The 19060-nt window shown below is 38.4% G+C and overlaps 1 protein-coding gene across 1 annotated transcript in view; it reads right to left on the reverse strand.

Moving 5' to 3' along the window:
- LOC150075035 (tensin-2-like) overlaps nucleotides 1-19060 on the reverse strand; it is a 737845-nt gene that overhangs the window by 167018 nt on the left and 551767 nt on the right. The window contains exon 21 of the mRNA XM_090389056.1: nucleotides 6337-6497. Within this exon, the coding sequence (XP_090245182.1) occupies nucleotides 6337-6497 (161 nt within the window). The remainder of the gene's footprint in view (nucleotides 1-6336; nucleotides 6498-19060) is intronic.

Here is a 19060-nt window from a genome sequence, read left to right on the forward strand (position 1 = left end):
TAGATTCAAGGCGGAACTAGACAAACATTTGGAGCGAGTGGATGGGCGAAATGAGAAGAGTTTTTTTTTTTGGCTGATGCTATATAAGCTTGCGTTCTTGCATCACGTGCCTTTAAGAATGCTAATGCTAATTTCTGTTTTGTTGTTTACTCAGTGGGAGAGCCACATCTCTAGTACTCTGGATGTTAAGTCGTCCTTTAGATATTTCTTTGAGATGGTGGGCCGTTGGACGACTTGAAGTCGGTAGTCGCACGCAGGTGGCACATTGGCTTAATGTGTCACGCAGTAAGGATGATATACCTTCATCAATATCATTGATAAATATACTAAACAACAAAGGACCCCACACCGCACCCTGTGGGACTCCACTAATAACATTAGTCCACGAAGAGCAGCACCCATTTATTACCACCCTCTGTCTTCTCCCACTCAACCATCCTTTTGTCCATTGTAGCAACTTACCCTTCATGCTATATCTCTCCGATTTGTGCGGGGGTCTTCCATGTGCAGCAGTGTCAAGGGCTTTCCTGAAATCCAAGTATATGATATGCTTGCATCATATGCCTTAACTAATATTACGGTAATATAGCACTTTATTATCTTGCCAAGGTACCTTGTATTGGTCGGAGACTATGTACGCTTACGTACATCGCTTAATTAATACTGTAATATTTGCATACTAATTGCTATTTCTGTTCAACGACATTTTTTTTTTAGGATTATAAAATTCAAAACAGTAAAAAATATAAGCAATCAATAACGACAAACACAGCATGCACAAGTGAGATATGGAGAAACAAGTTTACGAAGCTTATAAAATAGGAATGAAGAGAAGATTCTGAAATTTTATTTATGCTTTTTATATGATTAAAGATTTCATGGAAGGGGAAACACATTTCAGCCTAATAACCGGAAAACCCTCACAATTAATTCGGGATTTTTTTTTTTTTTTTTTGGCTGGTGCAGCATAAGCCTCAAGCTTCTTTGCACCATATAGCTAATAATAATAATAATAATAATAATAATAATACCATGACGAAATTAAATAAGAACAAACAAACAACAAGTTCTCTTTTGTTGAATTGCTGGAAATGAACCGGCTGACCCAGCTGCCAAAACTGCAGCAGATCCTGTAGATAAATCCTTTAGTATACCAGTATCAGATTACAAGTAAATTATAAAGAAGTGATGTCTTGAAAAATGGCAACACATGTGGCAAAGTCAAGTTGGTAACAATCTACTCCGCATAAAGAAAGATCTCAAAACTTGGAAGTCGAGTAAACGTGAGAACAGGCATGAAGAAGTAGAATTAGCCTGACTATGAATAGGCTATATAAACCTAACACATCTTTATCTCCTTGCAGGCACTAATCTACCACAGTGCACAAACTGCAACACCCAACTCTCTGTACAACATGTACTTACTGATTGCCCAAATACAATAATGATTGACAAGTTATTTTCTTCATTTTCCATGACGAACACTTCTTTCGCTTCTAGCAGATATGCCACATGTGGCCAAATTTTTAATTTCCTCAAACAGATAAAACTCTATAAGGTACTCCAAACTTCAACTGAAAATCCATATTGATAAAAAACAGAGCACTGAACTTTACCATATTTAGGTGCATTATGGCCATGTTGCCCTTGCACCGTAAAACCCACAAACAAACAAGCACACTAGTTTATATCTAACATAGCTTGCGCATCACCTGAAATTTTATATGCATCCCATGCATTTTACTTCTCTGCCACACACCTCAATGATTCATTCCATATGATGACTGTAACGTAAGCATTTATCTGTCAATTTGCATAAAACCTAGAATAACTCGTGGGGGTGGGGGGGCTACTCCTGTCAGTTGAGGCCCGCCATGAAAATCCCATAAAAGGTATTACAGCAGGAAAAGTATTACAACCTATATTTCTCAAACCATGCATGGCTGATGGCAGAGAAGACAGAAAATGCATGTTGATATTAAACTTAATTTCTGTAGATTGGAATTTTCAAGAAATACAGATGAGAAAAAATTGGTTCTTGTGAATTGATACTGACTAGTGAGGAATACGTTCAGCCTGGTCTGGAAAAGAGTGGGGGTAAATGCAGATGCAATTCAAAAGAACTGGCATCTATAACTACAATGCCCACAGAAGTATCTATAGAAAAAATATACAACAGAAAAGAAAAACTATGAAACAGAGTGGAGAGACTTTGTAAGTTTAATTTCATTAATTTTTGGAAGTAATTGTGCAATCAGACATGGAGTTCTCTGAGCAGTGCAGATAGGCTTCCAGGACAGCTCATGGGGTTTTTTAAATGATATACAGGAATTTTGGCATCAGAAGTAAGAAGATGTTTATCCCATCTCCAAGCTGTATAAGGAAATATTCAGGCCATATCTTCAGTACTGCATACAGATCTAAAGGCCTCATTTTAGAAAGGATGTGAGTCTGATGGAATGAGTGCAGAGAAAGGCAATGAGACTAGTGAAGGGAACAAAAGGGTGGTCTTACCAAGAAAGTCTTCAGTTTTTGAAAGAGTAGCATGTGGAGAATAGGCAAGGTGATCTGATTGAGATGTTTAAGGCTTTGAATGGATTCAGCAAGCTATATGCTGATGGGATTCTTCCTTTGGCTCAGACTACATACATGAGGGGGCATAAATTCAAACTGAGGAAGGATAAATAAATTTTGTTTATTAGCTCTGATAATTACAAGCTTGCCCCGGGACAACTAATAAAATAATTATAGGGAGTTATATTATATGAGAACAAATGTTTGTAATATAGTACAACTCAAGGAATACAAATAAATTAATGGCACATGAAATGGCTAATACATAATATTAACATTGCTGATGCAATCAATGTAGTTTATGAATACAAAAAGCAGGATTTACATGGTATGTGGAGTCAATTCTGTTCTTGAAGAGTCAAATGACAAGATCATTTGTTCATTGCTGTAGCATTATGGCCTTTGGAGTAGGTGATTCCAGTTATGTTATTGTTATATTATTTGGTTTTTTAGGAGCATTAGCAACTAAGGCCATATTGCTCCGGGAATATGCGGTGGTCGTTCCCTGACCTTTCCGCATCCTCCGTATTTGGCGGCCACGAGCTCGAACCCCGGGCTAATCAAGAAGCGTGTGCTATGCACTGCTGCTCCTGCCCACCTAGCTACGGAGGCACTGATGATTCCAGTGATCCTTATTCCACCTTACGATTGTAGATTTGAATTTGAGATTTTTCTAGAGCAATACACATTGCTGGCTACCAGGAGAGTTTTTGCAGAGTGGGTGACAATTTGCAAGCCAGCAGAGGTTTGTCAGCAGAATGCTAAACTAAGCACTACCACGTAGAATGAAGTGTTAGGCTTAGAGGTTTGAGAATGAGCATTCCTTTATATTTCAAAACAGTACTTATGTTATTTCGCCGTCAACTTACACGGATATAAAAGCCATCAAGGTGCACTTCAGTATATTTAAATCTTAACATCATCCTCATGTGAAAACAAAAAATTAAGCAATGAGACACAGCACATAAAAAAAGCCATAACAAATTAGCACCCTCTGAAAAAATATGATTTAAAATATATGATTGGATGGCTGCATGATAAATGTGCAGAAGTTTGCCTTCAGTCAGCAGGTGGTTGATTGTTGGAACAAACTTCCATCTATTGTGAAAGTGGATAGTTTGAATAAATTTAAGGAAGAACTAGACAAACTGTTGGAGGGGGATATGGACAGGTGATGGGCAAAGGATTTTTTTTTTTTTTTGAATAATTTGCCATTACCTGACTGCTCTCTTTGGAATACTCTAGAAGGCAGATAGAGGTTTAAAGAGCACCACTCCAGATATGAAAACAATAATCCATGGTAGGAAGGATCTGAGTTTTGTGAGTAGTTCTTTAGAAGAAAAGAAAAACAGGAAGCTAAAAAGAAACGCCAGCTGTTTTGATGCAGAAGAAGAAGTGTTTGTAATCTGCTTATGCAAAGAGAGATTAGAAGTCAGGGTAATCCCTAATACAGATATGTGACCTTGTCTAGAAATCTTTGGCTCTCCAAAGATCAGCATGGGAACTGTTTAATTTGATTTTGCAAAAAGAAGACAGGTTAGAAGGATTGCAGGTCATTAAGTTTTCTTCATCAGATTAGAAATTATCTAGAAACCAGCATTTAAGGAATTAATGAGATATTCTAGAAGTTAAAACTGTGCACAGAAAGGTTTTGCTGATGATAGCATGCAGCATGCTATCATCAGCAAAACCACAAATAAAATTCCCAATCAGTGGAAGAAAGTCATTAACATGCATGAGGGAAAACAGTAGGCGAAAGAACTGAGTCTTGGGGAACACCAACATTTGTGGACTGTTTTTGGCAATTGGATACCCATTTGGTAAAAACATTCTGCAATCCATAAGATGAAAGTTTCTCTTCAGAAAACCCTCATGCCAAATACAATCAAAACGTCAAGGGAAACTGAAGAAGTTTGCTCATGAAATCCGTCAAATTTGTCCAAAGATCAGCAAAATAAGCCAATATATCACCAGTGAATTGAAATCCTGCATTGGAGATCATTAACCAGATGGAATATTTTGAAACAGTTTAATAGTTGGTGGCTGGTGAATTTCTCCATTATTTTGGAATGAGCAAAGCTAAGTGCAAAGGGTTTTTAACTGGAAGAGAGGAATTTGTCATAGTATTTAGTAACTTGCTGGATATCAGGAAATTTCCAAGCAGAAGGAAAAACATTAGTGTAATTCCAAAGTGTAAAAAGATGATGACGGGAGCACAAGTTTTGAGAACAAGTGGAGAAATGCCATCAGGACTTGGAGCTTTCTTGGAATTAAGAGTGTTTGGAATTCTAACATCTTCCTGTAGAAAGATGCATCAGTGGAATATATTTGATATAGTAGGAGGTGATATACCAAAATAGTCAATATAAGAGATAGAAGAAAAGTAGGATACTAGCATTTTGGTTTTATTTTCAGCAAAAGATGCAACAGAACCATCAGGCTGTAATAGAGGCAGTACAGATATCAGAAATCAAAGCCAATAACTTTGGCTTGAGACCAGAATGCTCGATTAATATTTGAAAAAGAAATAAATTTTCTATTCTTGGCCTGTTCAAAATTGAGTTTGGACTGATTAGTAGCTGTTTTCCAATTACTGTAAGCTTTAGTATAGAAGCTGGAGATTTCAATACAAGCCAATTACAATATAGTACAGTCTTACCTTGAACATTTATTGGAAACCAAGGTTTAGACATTTTAGGATGGAAAGCAAGAATAAAAGATTTCACCCTTATAAGAATAATTCATTCACACAAGATCTGAACAAATGTTAGAAAGTGGAAGAATTTCTACTTTCTATGTAGTAGAAAGTAGAAGTTAGTTTTTTTTTTTTTTTTTTTGTTAGTTGTTGGCGCATCGGCTTCTGTGGCCATAATGCACCTCCCAAAGTTTTTGCACTACTCTGATCCAAGTGCGAGGTGGGATTCGAACCCACGACTTTTGGGTTGCCAGGCAGGTACTTTACCCACCCGGCTAGCCTGGTCAGCGAAAGTAGAAGTAGAAGAGAGCACCACTGGAAAAGAGACATCACCAAGTTGTGATCTGAGGTGCTTAGAGGATCAACAACATTCACCACATACTTTGACAGATTGTTGGTCAGCAAAAAATTAAGAGTGTTGGGTGTGTGGATAGAATTATCTGGTAGGTAAACAAATGAGAAATACAAGGTCATTAGTAATTGCAAAAGCCTCTCGATCAGCTGGAGTGGTGAACAATAAAATCACCAAGGAAAATCATGTCACCATTAGGAAATATAGAGTGGACAAAATCAAGTTTCAAAGAAAGGGAGTCAAAAGGTTCCAAGTAATTTACAGAATTCAGTGAATGACAGAGGCAATAGATGAATTTGACAGAATAGGGTAGAGAGATTTTAAGCCAGATAAAATTGCAAATTAGGAAACCTGTGATTTGGAAATCAGAGTAACTGAGCAAACAGTATTGCCAGGTTAAGAAAATTTGATTTTTTCCAGTTTCACCACAAATATTTATAGCCATTGTTATTAACTTGTTTACTCATTACTCCATTTGTTCTGATTTATAAGTAAAATGGAATTATGTTTGTAAACGTAAAGCCCTCAATTTATTAATAGTCAACATAAAACTAAGTATTTACATTTAAGTAAAAAAATGAAGTGTAAGAACCAATATTCATATGAGCTTTTAGTTGTTCTTGATTGAAGAAGAAGACACTGTCTTAATTCTGTTACTACTGTACTTAATTACAGAACTCCTTTATAGGTATATTAACAAAGAGTAATATCATACCTGGTACGAGCAACATCCTTACTACTACTACGATTTGGCAATAATGGTGAAGAAGGTGCACTCATGCCTTTATAAATAGGTGGCTTGGTTGTGCTATATTGTGGTGTTGTTGAATGGCCATTGTAAGTATTTACATGAAGAGGCATGGTATAGCTGGCATTCTGCAAAGATTAAATACTACACACTAATAACATCAACTATAAAAAGAACAAAAGTCACAACATAATATATAATCATTTGCTAAAATACAATATACTATAACAAATTACTAAATTATTATGCTTTAATATAATATTTTAAATCTGATAAACTAAAATAACTGAGTTAAAATTATCAACAGTTCTGATAATAAAAATAAAAAAAAATCTAATCAAGAAAACAATGCATTACAAAATTAAAATACATTTATACTGGAATAATTTTGTGTGTGTGTGTGTTTTTTTTTTTTTTTTAAGCATTTGTATCCAATGTGGTTTCATAGGCTTATTTGTACCTCTAAACTTAACATGGCAGTGCATGAATATTTCTGGTCTTTTTTTAACTCAAAAGTTAAATTAAATGTGGTGTGATCAGCTAATGATGTCTGAATTAAACTGCTCTTATAACACAAAAGAAACTTGCTCCTCACAAGGAGACACCTTGTGAGGTGCTAACTTCTACCTGCTACAGTGCAATTAAATAAACTAAATTATTAAACAATTTAAAAACTGTGAAAAACAAAAGGAAACCAAATACGGAAGAAAGAGGCTGCATCACTCACCCAGAGAAGAACAGTAACATGGGCTCCTGCACATGTGGCACAACTGCTGCTCAAATAGCATTACCAAAGGCACGATGCAAGAAAGCAAGCTTATATAGCATCAACCAAAAAAGAAAAAAATTTCACCCATACACTCGCTCCAAATATTTTTCAAGTTCTGCCTTGAATCTATTTAAGCTATCAACTTCTACAACAACAGATGGAAGTCTGTTCCACCAATCAACTACCCGCTGGCTAAAAGCAAACTTCTGCACATCTATCCTACAACCGTCTTTCCTCAATTTGAATTTATGCCCTCTCAGGCAATTATTCTGAGGAAAAATCCCATCAGCATTGAGCATGCTCAAACCATTCAAGGCTTTATACACTTCAATCAGATCACCTCACAGGTGCCTAGTCTCCAGACACTAATTTGCAAAACTTAAGCCTGTCTTCGTAAGTGCACCCCTTTGTTCCTCTCACCAATCTTGTTGCCCTTCTCTGTACTAGTTCTAGCAACTCTATATCCTTCCTAAAATGAGGCCTCCAGACCTGTATACAGTACTGAAGGTGTGGCCTGACCATTGCCTTATACAAAGGGATAATCACCTCCTTGTCTCTGCTAGACAAATTCCTATATATCATTGACAAAACTCCATGACCTGCTCTGGCAGCCCGACGGCACTGCCCAGAGAACATAATATCTGACTGCACAATTACTCCCTGGTATTTTTTATTCTCTATCACTGTCAGTGTAGTACCACAGAGTAGATACGTTACTCTAGGTTACTGCTTCCCATATGTAGTATTTTACATTTGTCAATGTTAAACTTCATTTGCCACCTCTCAGACCATCTGTTCAACTCTTCTAGATCCTATTCCAGCAGTGTACTGTCATTAGTGTCATTAACAACTCTGTCAGCCTTCGTATTGTCTACAAATTTGGATATTAAGTCTGATATACCATCATCAATATCATTTATAAATACAGAAAACAACAATGGATCCAACATTGAACCCTGAGGGACTCCCCTAATAACATTAGTCCACAAAGCGCACTGTCCATTGGTTACCACTCTCTTGTCTTCTTCCACTCATACATCCTTTTATTCATAGCAGCAATTTGCCTCCAATGCCACACTGCTACAATTTGTGCAGCAGTCTTCCATGTGCAACAGTATCAAAAGTCTTTCTAAGATCCAAATATATGATATCAAAATTATTCCCTGCATCCAGTTCCTTTGTAACCACATCATAGTATCCAATGAAATTCGTCAGACAAGACTTCTTTAACTAGTGTCTCCATTCATTTCCCTGGAACAGAAGTTAAACCAACAGGTCTGTAATTACCTGTGTCTTCCTTTGATCCTCCTTTGTAGATTTAGGTGACATTTGCACAGCTTCAGTCCATGGGTACCTCCCCTGAATCCAGGGAAACTCTCATAATTATGGCTAAGGGCCTGCTTACTTCCTTTGCTACCTCCTTTAATATAACTGGATAGATTCCATCCACCCCAGGTGCCTTTCTCATGTTTATCTTCAACAATTTCTCCTCCACTTTACTTTCAGTTATTACAAGATTATCTAGCTTACTGCCAGAGTTTAATACACCTCTGGTATTCCCCTTCCTGAATAACTCCTCATGTGTGAATGTAGATGCAAAATATTCATTTAGTTTGTTAGCTACCTGAGCAGGATCAACAGTTGAACCATCGATATCATGTGGTCCAATCTGATTCATCCCTTTCCTTCTAGAGTTTACATAAGTAAAGAACTCTTTGCTGTTTTTCTTTGCATTCTTTGCCAAGGATTTCTCGTAATCTGCTCACTCTATTTCTCTGCACAATTGCTCATTATACTCATCAGATTCATTAGGCCTATAACACACACCTACTTTCATTTTTCCTTTCCCAGTGCTTATGTCACACCAAACAGCCTCAACATTGTATTGTCCACCAACATCAATTGGATGCGATTCCTTAGATTTTATGGGTTTCTTAACTAACAGCATGACCCCTCCTCCCTTCTTGTCCTGTGTATCCTTCTGTACACATTGTTCTCCCCAAATTCCAATTCTGCACTGTTTATGTCAGTGTGATACCATGTCTCTGATATCCCAACAATATCTGCCTTTGATGTCGTGACTAGCACTTCAAGCTCATTGAGTTTATTAACTATACTCCTAGCATTGGTGTAGATGCAAGTATACATGCACCTGTTTCTACTCTTAGTTACCCTACACAGCCCATGTATTTACTTGTTACACTACGACTCCCATCAGTCCTGGAAATTCCCATTGCCTTGCTTTCCAGGCTGCTGCTCAATTGCATTTCAATAAAAGCAGTGCAAGAATCGCTTTCACCTCTGCCAGCGGCTACTGTTAATGTATTAGTCCGTGTATCCCTCAAGCTAGCAGTTTTCTGACCCACCTAACTCTGCTTCGATAGCATCAACAAATATCCTTGCACCCTTTCTATTTAAGTGTATCCCATCCCTACAGAAGCAGTCTCTCCTGTTAACAAGCACAGACCAGACTGAGAAAAATTCTACCCCTTGAGCCTTGCACAATCTCTCCAGGACCAAATTGATCGACAAGGCTCTATCGTATACTCCCTCCTATCAGCATTGACTTGTACTTGTTAAGTAATTTCGCTGGTCTCCTACTCTTAATATCATTAGTCCCAACGTGTACAACAATATCACCCTTTGTGCCCTGAAAAGATGATATCTGTTCTACAATGTTATCAACCTTTGACCCTGACAGAAACACCCTGGTCCTGTTCCATCTATCCTTTTTTGCAGAATATGTTCCCCATTTCCCTGACAATAGAGCCACCTACAACAACTAGTTCCTTTGGGACCTGCTCATTCTGCCCTGGGTAGTTGCCACTGTGTTGCGTGATGTTCAAGTGCAAGCTATGGCACTGATGTGGGCAGCTGAGAGCTTGATGGGCCCCTCAATTTAAATCCTTCGAGGGCATCCACCCTATCCTTCAAGCTCTCATATAAGCCCATAACAATGCTGAGTTACCGCCTGATTTCCTCACACATCACACATGCACACACACAAAGACATTCCCCTTGGCAATATCGTGTCTGCTTCCTGATTGCTCCACAATTATCAAACAAGCAGTGCATTTCAATAGACTGTGATTCAAAGGACTACTCCCCACCCTCAGTTCTCCCCTGAGCTACAGCACATCCATTAGTTTGAGCCTTTTGCTTTGCTGCTCTGGTCTGAGTCATGATTTCTATTCAAGTTCAATAAAATTCCAATACAAAATATAACTCTAAACTTATATCACAATACAGTTATAACATACAGGGTGTCTCAAAAATATTGGTACAAACGTTTCAGGGAGGTAGGTAACATCTAAAGGAATGTGAATCACATAGGAACCCATAACCAGAAACATCACGGGAAAGTAGTAGCAGAGGCACAAGAAGCAGAAATGACACAGGACAGTAATTAGTGGAAAACATTTATTTGACATAATATTAACAATGGAGTACGAGAAGGATGCATTTCATGATATTATAACAGATGCTCGAAGGTTCCACCATGAAATGCGATGCATGCGTGACACTGATGCAGCATGGATTGGCGGACAAGGTCGAACACACCTGGAGTTTCTTTGACAGTAGCAGCAGCGCAGACGAGTCTCGCCCCGAGATCTATTTCTGTCTCCACAGGCGATTCATACACGATAGATTTGAGGGCCACAGAAAGAAATCAAGGCTCGAAAAATCAGGTGAGCATGGGGATCTGGCAACGGGTCCACCACGGCCAATCCATCGACGCCCAAAATGCCTGTTCAAATGGTCACGAACACACTTTCCATAATGGGCAGGCGCCCCGTCATGTTGAAATCAAATGTTGCATCTCACATTTGCTCGAACATCGTCAAGTAACCCTGGTAGAACTTGTTCAAGAAAGATCCGATATTTAGCGGAGTTCATGCGGGATGGTAACAGGTATGGGCCGACTAAGCAGTCACCGACCATACCTGCCCACACATTTATTGTGAAGCGATGTTGTGCCTCGTGGGGGTGCACACCATGTGGGCCCTCTGCTAATCCATACACTAGGTGCATGTCTGCCAGCTCACAGTTCGTATATCGATGCATGCTCTTCATGTGGCGACTACTGCTTCAACGAGTAAACTAGAAATTTTCCCTCTCGCGAACTGATGAACAGCGCCATGTACCGACTTAACGGTGATGTTTCCGATTATGGGTTCCTATGCGATTCACATTCCTTTAGATGTTACCTACCTCCCCTAAACGTTTGTACCAATATTTTTGAGACACCCTGTATATATACATAACTATATATATATATATATATATTTCGGTATCGAATATTATCTCCGAATAGAACTAGGAATCCTCCTCACACAACCCATAGTGAACACAGACATACACTAAGAAAACAACAGAAATGAAAAGAAAGTTCTGGGAAACCATAGTAAAAATTTGATAACGGGATAGCTATTATTGTGAAAATTCCTAAACTCCCATTTCTGTTGTGGCCTGCTATTACAGCAAAGCAATCATAATGGATGCCCTGATGTGAACACTAAAGACAGATTACACAAAACACATATTTAACACTATGTAATCAGGAACTTAAATTAGGCTGGAAAACATGGAACCGTCCACCCTTCTATTCTATAGCTTTATTAGCTAACGTTTAAATTCAGGATATTTTTTTGTGATAATTTTAATTGGATTTATTACATCAAAATTATCACATGTTTACATTATATTACATTTTTTGATGTAATTTATTACATATCACATTGTAATCTGTTTTAAATGAAATAGTTTTAAGCATCTTAATTATGCAAATTTATTTAGCTTTCTATTTTTTGCATATAAAAGTCAGTAATTGCCAACATGAATACAGCATTCTGCTTATTGTGACCACAGATAATGTTTTCAGTTTTATGAATTGTGATAAGCAATAAAAGCGATAAATATACTATGTAATTGTATATTTCCAATGAGAAATTAGCTCATTGAAAATATACCTTGGATAAGTAATGCTCCACCAATGGAGACTAATTATTACTTATATACCATCACCCAGACGTCACTGTTTAAAGGCTAGTTGGCCTCTCCTCAGTGGTTGTTTAGATATCTTGGTTTTACACTAGTGACAACTCAGTTAAGAAGTATAACTCAAAAATTTGAGAATGCCTGATGGTGTGCAATAGTATAGATTAAGGCAATTTTTTGACTACCCTCAAACTACATGGAAATTGAGTACCAATAATAATCCAGTAATAATATTAGTCCACGAAGAGCAACGTCCATTGATTACCAGTATCTGCCTTCTCCCACTCAACCATCGGTTTATTCATGGCATCAACTTGCTCTTAATTCCACACTGCTCCAATTTGTACAGCAGTCTTTTAGCATTACCATTAGTAGAGGCATATGATGCAAGAAAGAAAGCTTATGCAGCATCAGCCAAAAAAAAAAAAAAAAAACACCACTTCCATTTCACCCCTCCATTCGTGCGAAATACCTGTCCAGCTGAGCCTTAAATTTTTTTTAGGCTACCAACTTCCACAACAAGGGATTGAAGTCTGTTCCACCAACCAACTACCCACTGGCTAAAGGGAAACTTCCAAACATCTATCCTACATCTGTCTTTCCTCAATTTGAATTTATGCCCTCTCAGGTGATTATTCTGAGCAAGAGGAAGAATCCCATCAGCATTGAGCATGCTCAAACAATTCAAGGCTTTATACACCTCTATCAGATCACCTCGCTGGTGCCTAGTCCCCAGACACTGTAATTTGCAAAACTTAAGCCTTTCTTCGTAAGAGCACCCCTTCGTTCCATTCACTAATCTTGTTGCCCTTCTCTGTACTCGTTCCAGCATCTCTACATCCTTCTTGAAATGAGGCCTCCAGACCTGTATACAGTACTCTAGGTGTGGCCTGATGTGGTCAAAAAGGAAATGGACGCTAAAAATAATTTTGATATCGTATACTTGGATTTCAGGAAAGCTTTTGATATCGTTGCACATAGAAGACTGCTGTACAAATTGGGGTAGTATGGCATTAAGGGCAAGTTACTGCAATGGATAAAGGGATGGTTGAGTGGGAGATGGCAGAGAGTGGTAATAAATGGACTGCTCTATGTGGACTAATGTTATTAACAGATTCCCAAAGGTTCGGTGCTGAGTGCATTGTTGTTTTGTGTATTTATCAATGATATCAATGAAGGTATATCAGGCTTAATGTCCAAGTTTTCAGATGACACAAAAGTTGGCAGGGTTGTTAATGACACTAAAGACAGTATGGTACTGCAACAGGATCTAGAAAAGTTAGGCAGATGTGCTGAGAAGTGGCAACTGAAGTTTAACATTGACAAATGCAAAGTATTGCATATGCATATGGGTAGCAGTAACCCAAGAGAAACGTACCAACTCTGTGGTACTACACTCAGGGAGGTGGAGAATGAAAAAGACCTGGGGGTAATTGTGCAGTCAGATATGAAGTTCTCTGAGCAGTGCAGATGGGCTGCCAAGCAGGTCATGGAGTTTTGTCAATGATATATAGGAATTTTTCTATCAGAGACAAGGAGGTGATTATCCCCTTGTATAAGGTAATAGTCAGGCCACAACTTGAGTACTGTATGCAGGTCTGGTGGCCTCAATTTAGGAAGGATGTAAAGATGCTAGAACGAATACAGAGAAGGGCAACAAGATTGGTGAGAGGAACAAAGGGGTTCACTTATGAAAAAAGGATTAAGTTCTGCAAGTTGCAGCATCTGGAGACTAGGCACCTGCGAGGTGATCTGATCGAGGTGTATAAGGGCCTGAGTGGTTTGAGCAGGCTCAATGCTGACGGCATACTTCCACTTGCTCAGATTAAGAACCTGAGGGAGCATAGATTCAAATTGAGGAAAGAAAGTTGTAGAACAGATGTGTGGAAGATTGCCTTAAGCCAACGAGTATTTGATTGCTGGAACAGACTTCCATGTGTTGTTGTGGAAGTTGATAGTTTAAATAAATTTATGGTTGAACTAGATAAACATTTGGAGTGACTGGATGGGTGAAACGGGAAGAGAGGTTTTTTTTTTTTTTTTGGCTGATGCTGTATAAGCTTGCTTTCTTGCATCGTATGCCTGAACTAATCCTAATATCACATATCACATAGCATTATTATGTGATATCCTAGTAATTTAGTATTCAGATTTAGTGCTGTATGCCCACTTCAATTTTCATAACGAAATTATGCCTCAGAATACAAGAGCAAAAAAAGCACAGTGAGCAATGAGCTGTCAGGATGCATTGGCTTAGGGAAGAAACTCCAAAGGCAGACCTCTTACAAATCAAGGCCTTGTAGCTAGACATTGTCTTCAATGACTACAGTGATTTCACCACTTGTCTCATTTAGAGAGGACTACGTTCAAATCTTTTTGATGACTGGAAGAATTTTTAAGGTCCTCTTCAACTGAGGTTGTAATTAATCAATGTCAGATGGAGTGAGTAGAGTTTCCCCCTGTAAGTTATTACAGGCCTCCATAGCTGTAACTTGCCCCTAATGTCACACTACTGCAATTTGTACAACAGCCTTCCATACAGAATGGTATCAAAGGTTTTTCTGAAATTAGCATTAGTAGAGGTATACGATGCAAGAAAGCAAGCTTTGCATCAACAGCCAAAAAAAAAACACACTCCCATTTCACCCCTCCATTCATTCGAAATGCTTGTCCACTCAGCCTTAAATTTATTTAGGCTATCAATTTCCACAACTAAAGATGAAAGTCTGTTCTACCAATCAAATACCCACTGGCTAAAGGCTCATTTCCACACATCTATTCTACAACTGTCTTTCCTCAATTTGAATCTGTACCCCCTCAGGTTCTTAATGTGAGCAAGAGAAAGAATCACATCAGCATTCAGCTTTCCCAACCCATTCAAGGCCTTATACACCTCAATCAGATCACCTTGCAGGTGCCTACTCTCTCCAGGTGCTGCAATTTGCAGAACTTAAGCCTTTTTGGTAAGAGCACCTCTTTGTTCCCCTCGTTAATCTTGTTGCCCTTCTTTGTACTCATTCTAGCAACTCTCCATCCTTCTTAAAATGAAGAATCCAGACCTGTACACAGTACTCTAGGTGTGGCCATGCCTTGTATAATGGAATAATCACCTCCCTGTCACTGCTGGCAAAATTCCTATATTTCTTTGACAAGACTCCATGAGTCTGCAGTGGCTGGCCGCCTGCACTGCTCAGCAAACTTCATATTTGACTGCACAGTTACCCCCAGGTCTTTTTCACTTTCCACTTCCCTGAGTGTAGTACCACACAGTGTATGTTTCTCTTCGGTTATTGCTACCCATATGCAGTACTTTGCATTTATCAATGTTAAACTTCAGTTTCTACTTCTCAGCCCATTTCCCAACTTATCTAGGTCCAGTTGGAGTAGCATACTGTTTTTACTTTCATTAACAACGATGCCAATCTTTGTATCATCTGCAAACCCGTACTTCAAACCTGATATACCTTCATCAATAACATTGATAAATGTACAAAACAACAATGGCCTAACACCGAACCCTGGGGAACTCCACTAATAACATTTGTCCACGAAGAGCAGTGTCCATCGATTACCATTCTCTGTCATCTCTCCCTAAACCATCCCTTTATCCATTGTAGTAACTTACCCTTAATGCCATTCCTCTCCAATTTGTACAGCAGTCTTCCATGTAGAACAGTATCAAAAGCTTTCCTGAAATCCAAGTATATGATATCAAAATTATTTTTGGCATTCAGTTCCTTTGTGACCACATCATAGTATCCAATCAAATTGGTCAGACAAGACCTCCCTTTAACAAAACCCATGCTGTATCTTATCTATTATTGTCTTGTGTAGATGATCCTGCAATGCTTCTTTAACCAGTAATTCCATTATTTCCCCCGGAACACAGGTTAAACTAACATATCTATAGTTACTTGTGTCACCTTTTGAACCACCTTTGTAAATTGGTGATACATTTGCACAACTCCAGTCCATGGGGACCTCTCCTGAGTCCAAGCAAGCTCTCATAATTATGGCTAAGGTTTTGCTTACTTCCTTTGCAGCTTTCTTTAATATAACTGAATAGATCCCCCCCCCAGGTACCTTTTTTTATGTTTAACTTCAACAATTTCTCCCCCACTTTGCTTTCAGTTATTACAAAATCACTTAGCTCCCTGTTTAGAGTTTGATAAACTTCTGGCACTCCCCCCATTGAATAACGTCTCATGTGTGAATGTAGATGCAAAATACTCATTCAGTTTATCAGCTACCTTAGCATGGTCATCAATAGTCAACCCATTTATGTTAAGTGGTCCAATCTTATTCATCCCTTTCCTTCTAGAGTTTACATACATAAGTAAAGAACTCTTTGCTGTTTTTCTTTGCATCCTTTGCCAAGGATTTCTTGTAATCTTCCTTCGCCTGCCTAACCTACTTTGTGACTTGATTATAGATTAGTTTATATCTGCCATAGGCTTCTGTGTTACCCGATAGTCTACATGCATCCGATACATTATTCTTCTCTGCTATGAGCCTCATTAATTCATCTTACATCCATTTAGGCCTAAACCTTGAACAGTATTTCTTAGCTGGAATGAAAAATCTAGTAGCCTCCAAAATTAAGTCCCTGAAGGCTTCCTATTTAGAATTCAATGTTGGTAATCTCATCAGTTGATTCCATTGCACAGAATTTAAAAACTGTCTGAGACCCCCTGTAGTCACCTTGACGAAAGCAAAAGCCCTTCCCTTTAACCTTGATGGTAGTTACATCTTTAAGTTCCGACAACAGTACATTGTGATCACTGTCACCCAGTGTTTCCTTTATCTGCAAATTCTTAATGCATGAATAATCACTGCTGATAATCAGATCAAGAGTATTATTCCCTCTGATTGCCTCTCGAACATGTTGCTGTGGAAAACATGTCATCCAATAAATCCACAAAAGTCTTGCCAGTGTGCGAGATCCCATGCGATAGCAGCTCATGGGATCTTGTCAATGATACACACGAACTTTGCTAGTAGGGATGAGGAGGTTATCCCTTTGTATAAGGCAATGGTCAGGCCATGCCTTGAGTACTGAGTACATGTCAGGAGACCTCATTTTAGGAAAGATGTAGAGTTGCTAGAACACATAAAGAGAAGGGCAACAAATTTTCTGAGGGTAACAAAGGGGTGCTCTTACCAAGAAAGGTTTAAGTTCTGCAAATTGCAATGTCTGGTGACTAGGCACCTGCAAGGTGGTCTGATTGAGGTGTATAAGACCTTGAGTAGTTTAAGCAGGCTCAATGCTATGGGATTCCACCTCTTGCTCAGATTACAAACCTGAGTGGAGATAATCTGAAACGGAGGAAAGACACTTGTAAAACAGATGAGCAGAAATTTGCCTTTAGCCAGTGAGTGGTTTATTGCTGGAACCAACTTTCATCTGTCATTGTGTAAGTTGATTGCTTAAATAAATTCAAGAAAAAACTGGCAAACTTTTAGAGCATATGGAGAGATGACTGGGAAGTGGGCTTTTTTATTTTGGCTGAAGCTGTATAAACTTGCTTTCTTGCATCATATGCCACTACTAATGCTAATTTCATATTTCCTATCAAGTGTAAGTTATATGTATCACACTATACCAATATATTTGTAAGTTCTAAGTAATTTTAACATTTAATAAATTTTTCTAACTAATGGCAAACTACATGATTGGAACTTTTGAGCTATCTATCTGCCACAATTAAAAGACCAGGTGGTGAATATATGCTTCCATATTGCACATCTCACAGGTAGTTTATAATGAAGTGATTCCATTACAAAAATCAGCAGGCCTATACCTCCAAGCACTGCTCATATGGCAGAAACCATAAACACTGATTCCGTAATCCTGAGAGCAGATCATCACATTACAGGTAATGATGCATACGGCAGAGATGTTGAGAACATCAGTAGGAAGCATGCACAGTATTCTTTAAGACCAAAATATTTGCAAATGATATTTGTGCATGCTGAGTTCCAAAACTACTTACATCCGAGCAACAGTAAATATGCAAGTTGTTTGTCAGGAACTGCAGCAGATAGTTACTGAAGATGGTGAAGTTTCACAAGGTGAAAATGGCATATGAATAAGGCTTTATCATTTCAATCCAGAGAGTACAACAAAGCTCTGTTTTAGTCTACATCATTGCCAACACTGAAAAAAAGCAAAGTTGCCTTCTGCAGAAAGGGTTACAGTTATCTCATTTTTTGACATTGAAGGAATGGTTTACCAGTATGCTTTGGCATGTCATATGGCTTTTAAGGGACCATACTGCAGAACTGTACTGCACACTTTGTCAAATCACATTCATCACAAATGTCCACAACTACACGCAGGTGGGTGACTGCTGCATCACGACAATGGAAGTCCTCACATTGCTCATACTGTGACCAAGTACTTAGCCAACATTATGTCAAATGTGTTCCTCATCAGCCCAATACCTTGCACCCTTCCTGACCTTGAATCCTGTGATTACTTTTTATTTCCAAAATTAAAGAAGAAATTGCGAGGAAAACGTTCCCAGTCATCAGAAGAAGTTGTACTGACGTTCGGACGTAATTCTCAAACACATCAAAAAATGGCTTCCACCATGTTTTTGAAGAATTGCAGAAACATTTCAGTAAGGTTTTTTTTTTTTTTTTTTGTTGTTATTTGGTTTTTAGGAACATTAGCAACTAAGGCCATATTGCTCCGGGAATATGCGGTGGTCATTCTCTGACCTTTCCGCATCCTCCGTATTTGGTGGTGACGGGCTCGAACTCAGGTCTAATCAAGAAGCATGTGCTATGCACTACTGCTCCTTCCCACCTGGCTATGGAGGTGCATTTCAGTAAGTGCATTTCATCAAATGGGAACTACTAGAAAAAAGGACCATTAAATGGATGATTAATAAAGGTATGTATATGAAAAAAAATTATAAT

Source organism: Mastigoproctus giganteus, chromosome 14 (assembly GCF_048544385.1).
Source record: "Mastigoproctus giganteus isolate SK-2022 chromosome 14, ASM4854438v1, whole genome shotgun sequence".
Taxonomy (NCBI): domain Eukaryota; kingdom Metazoa; phylum Arthropoda; class Arachnida; order Uropygi; family Thelyphonidae; genus Mastigoproctus; species Mastigoproctus giganteus.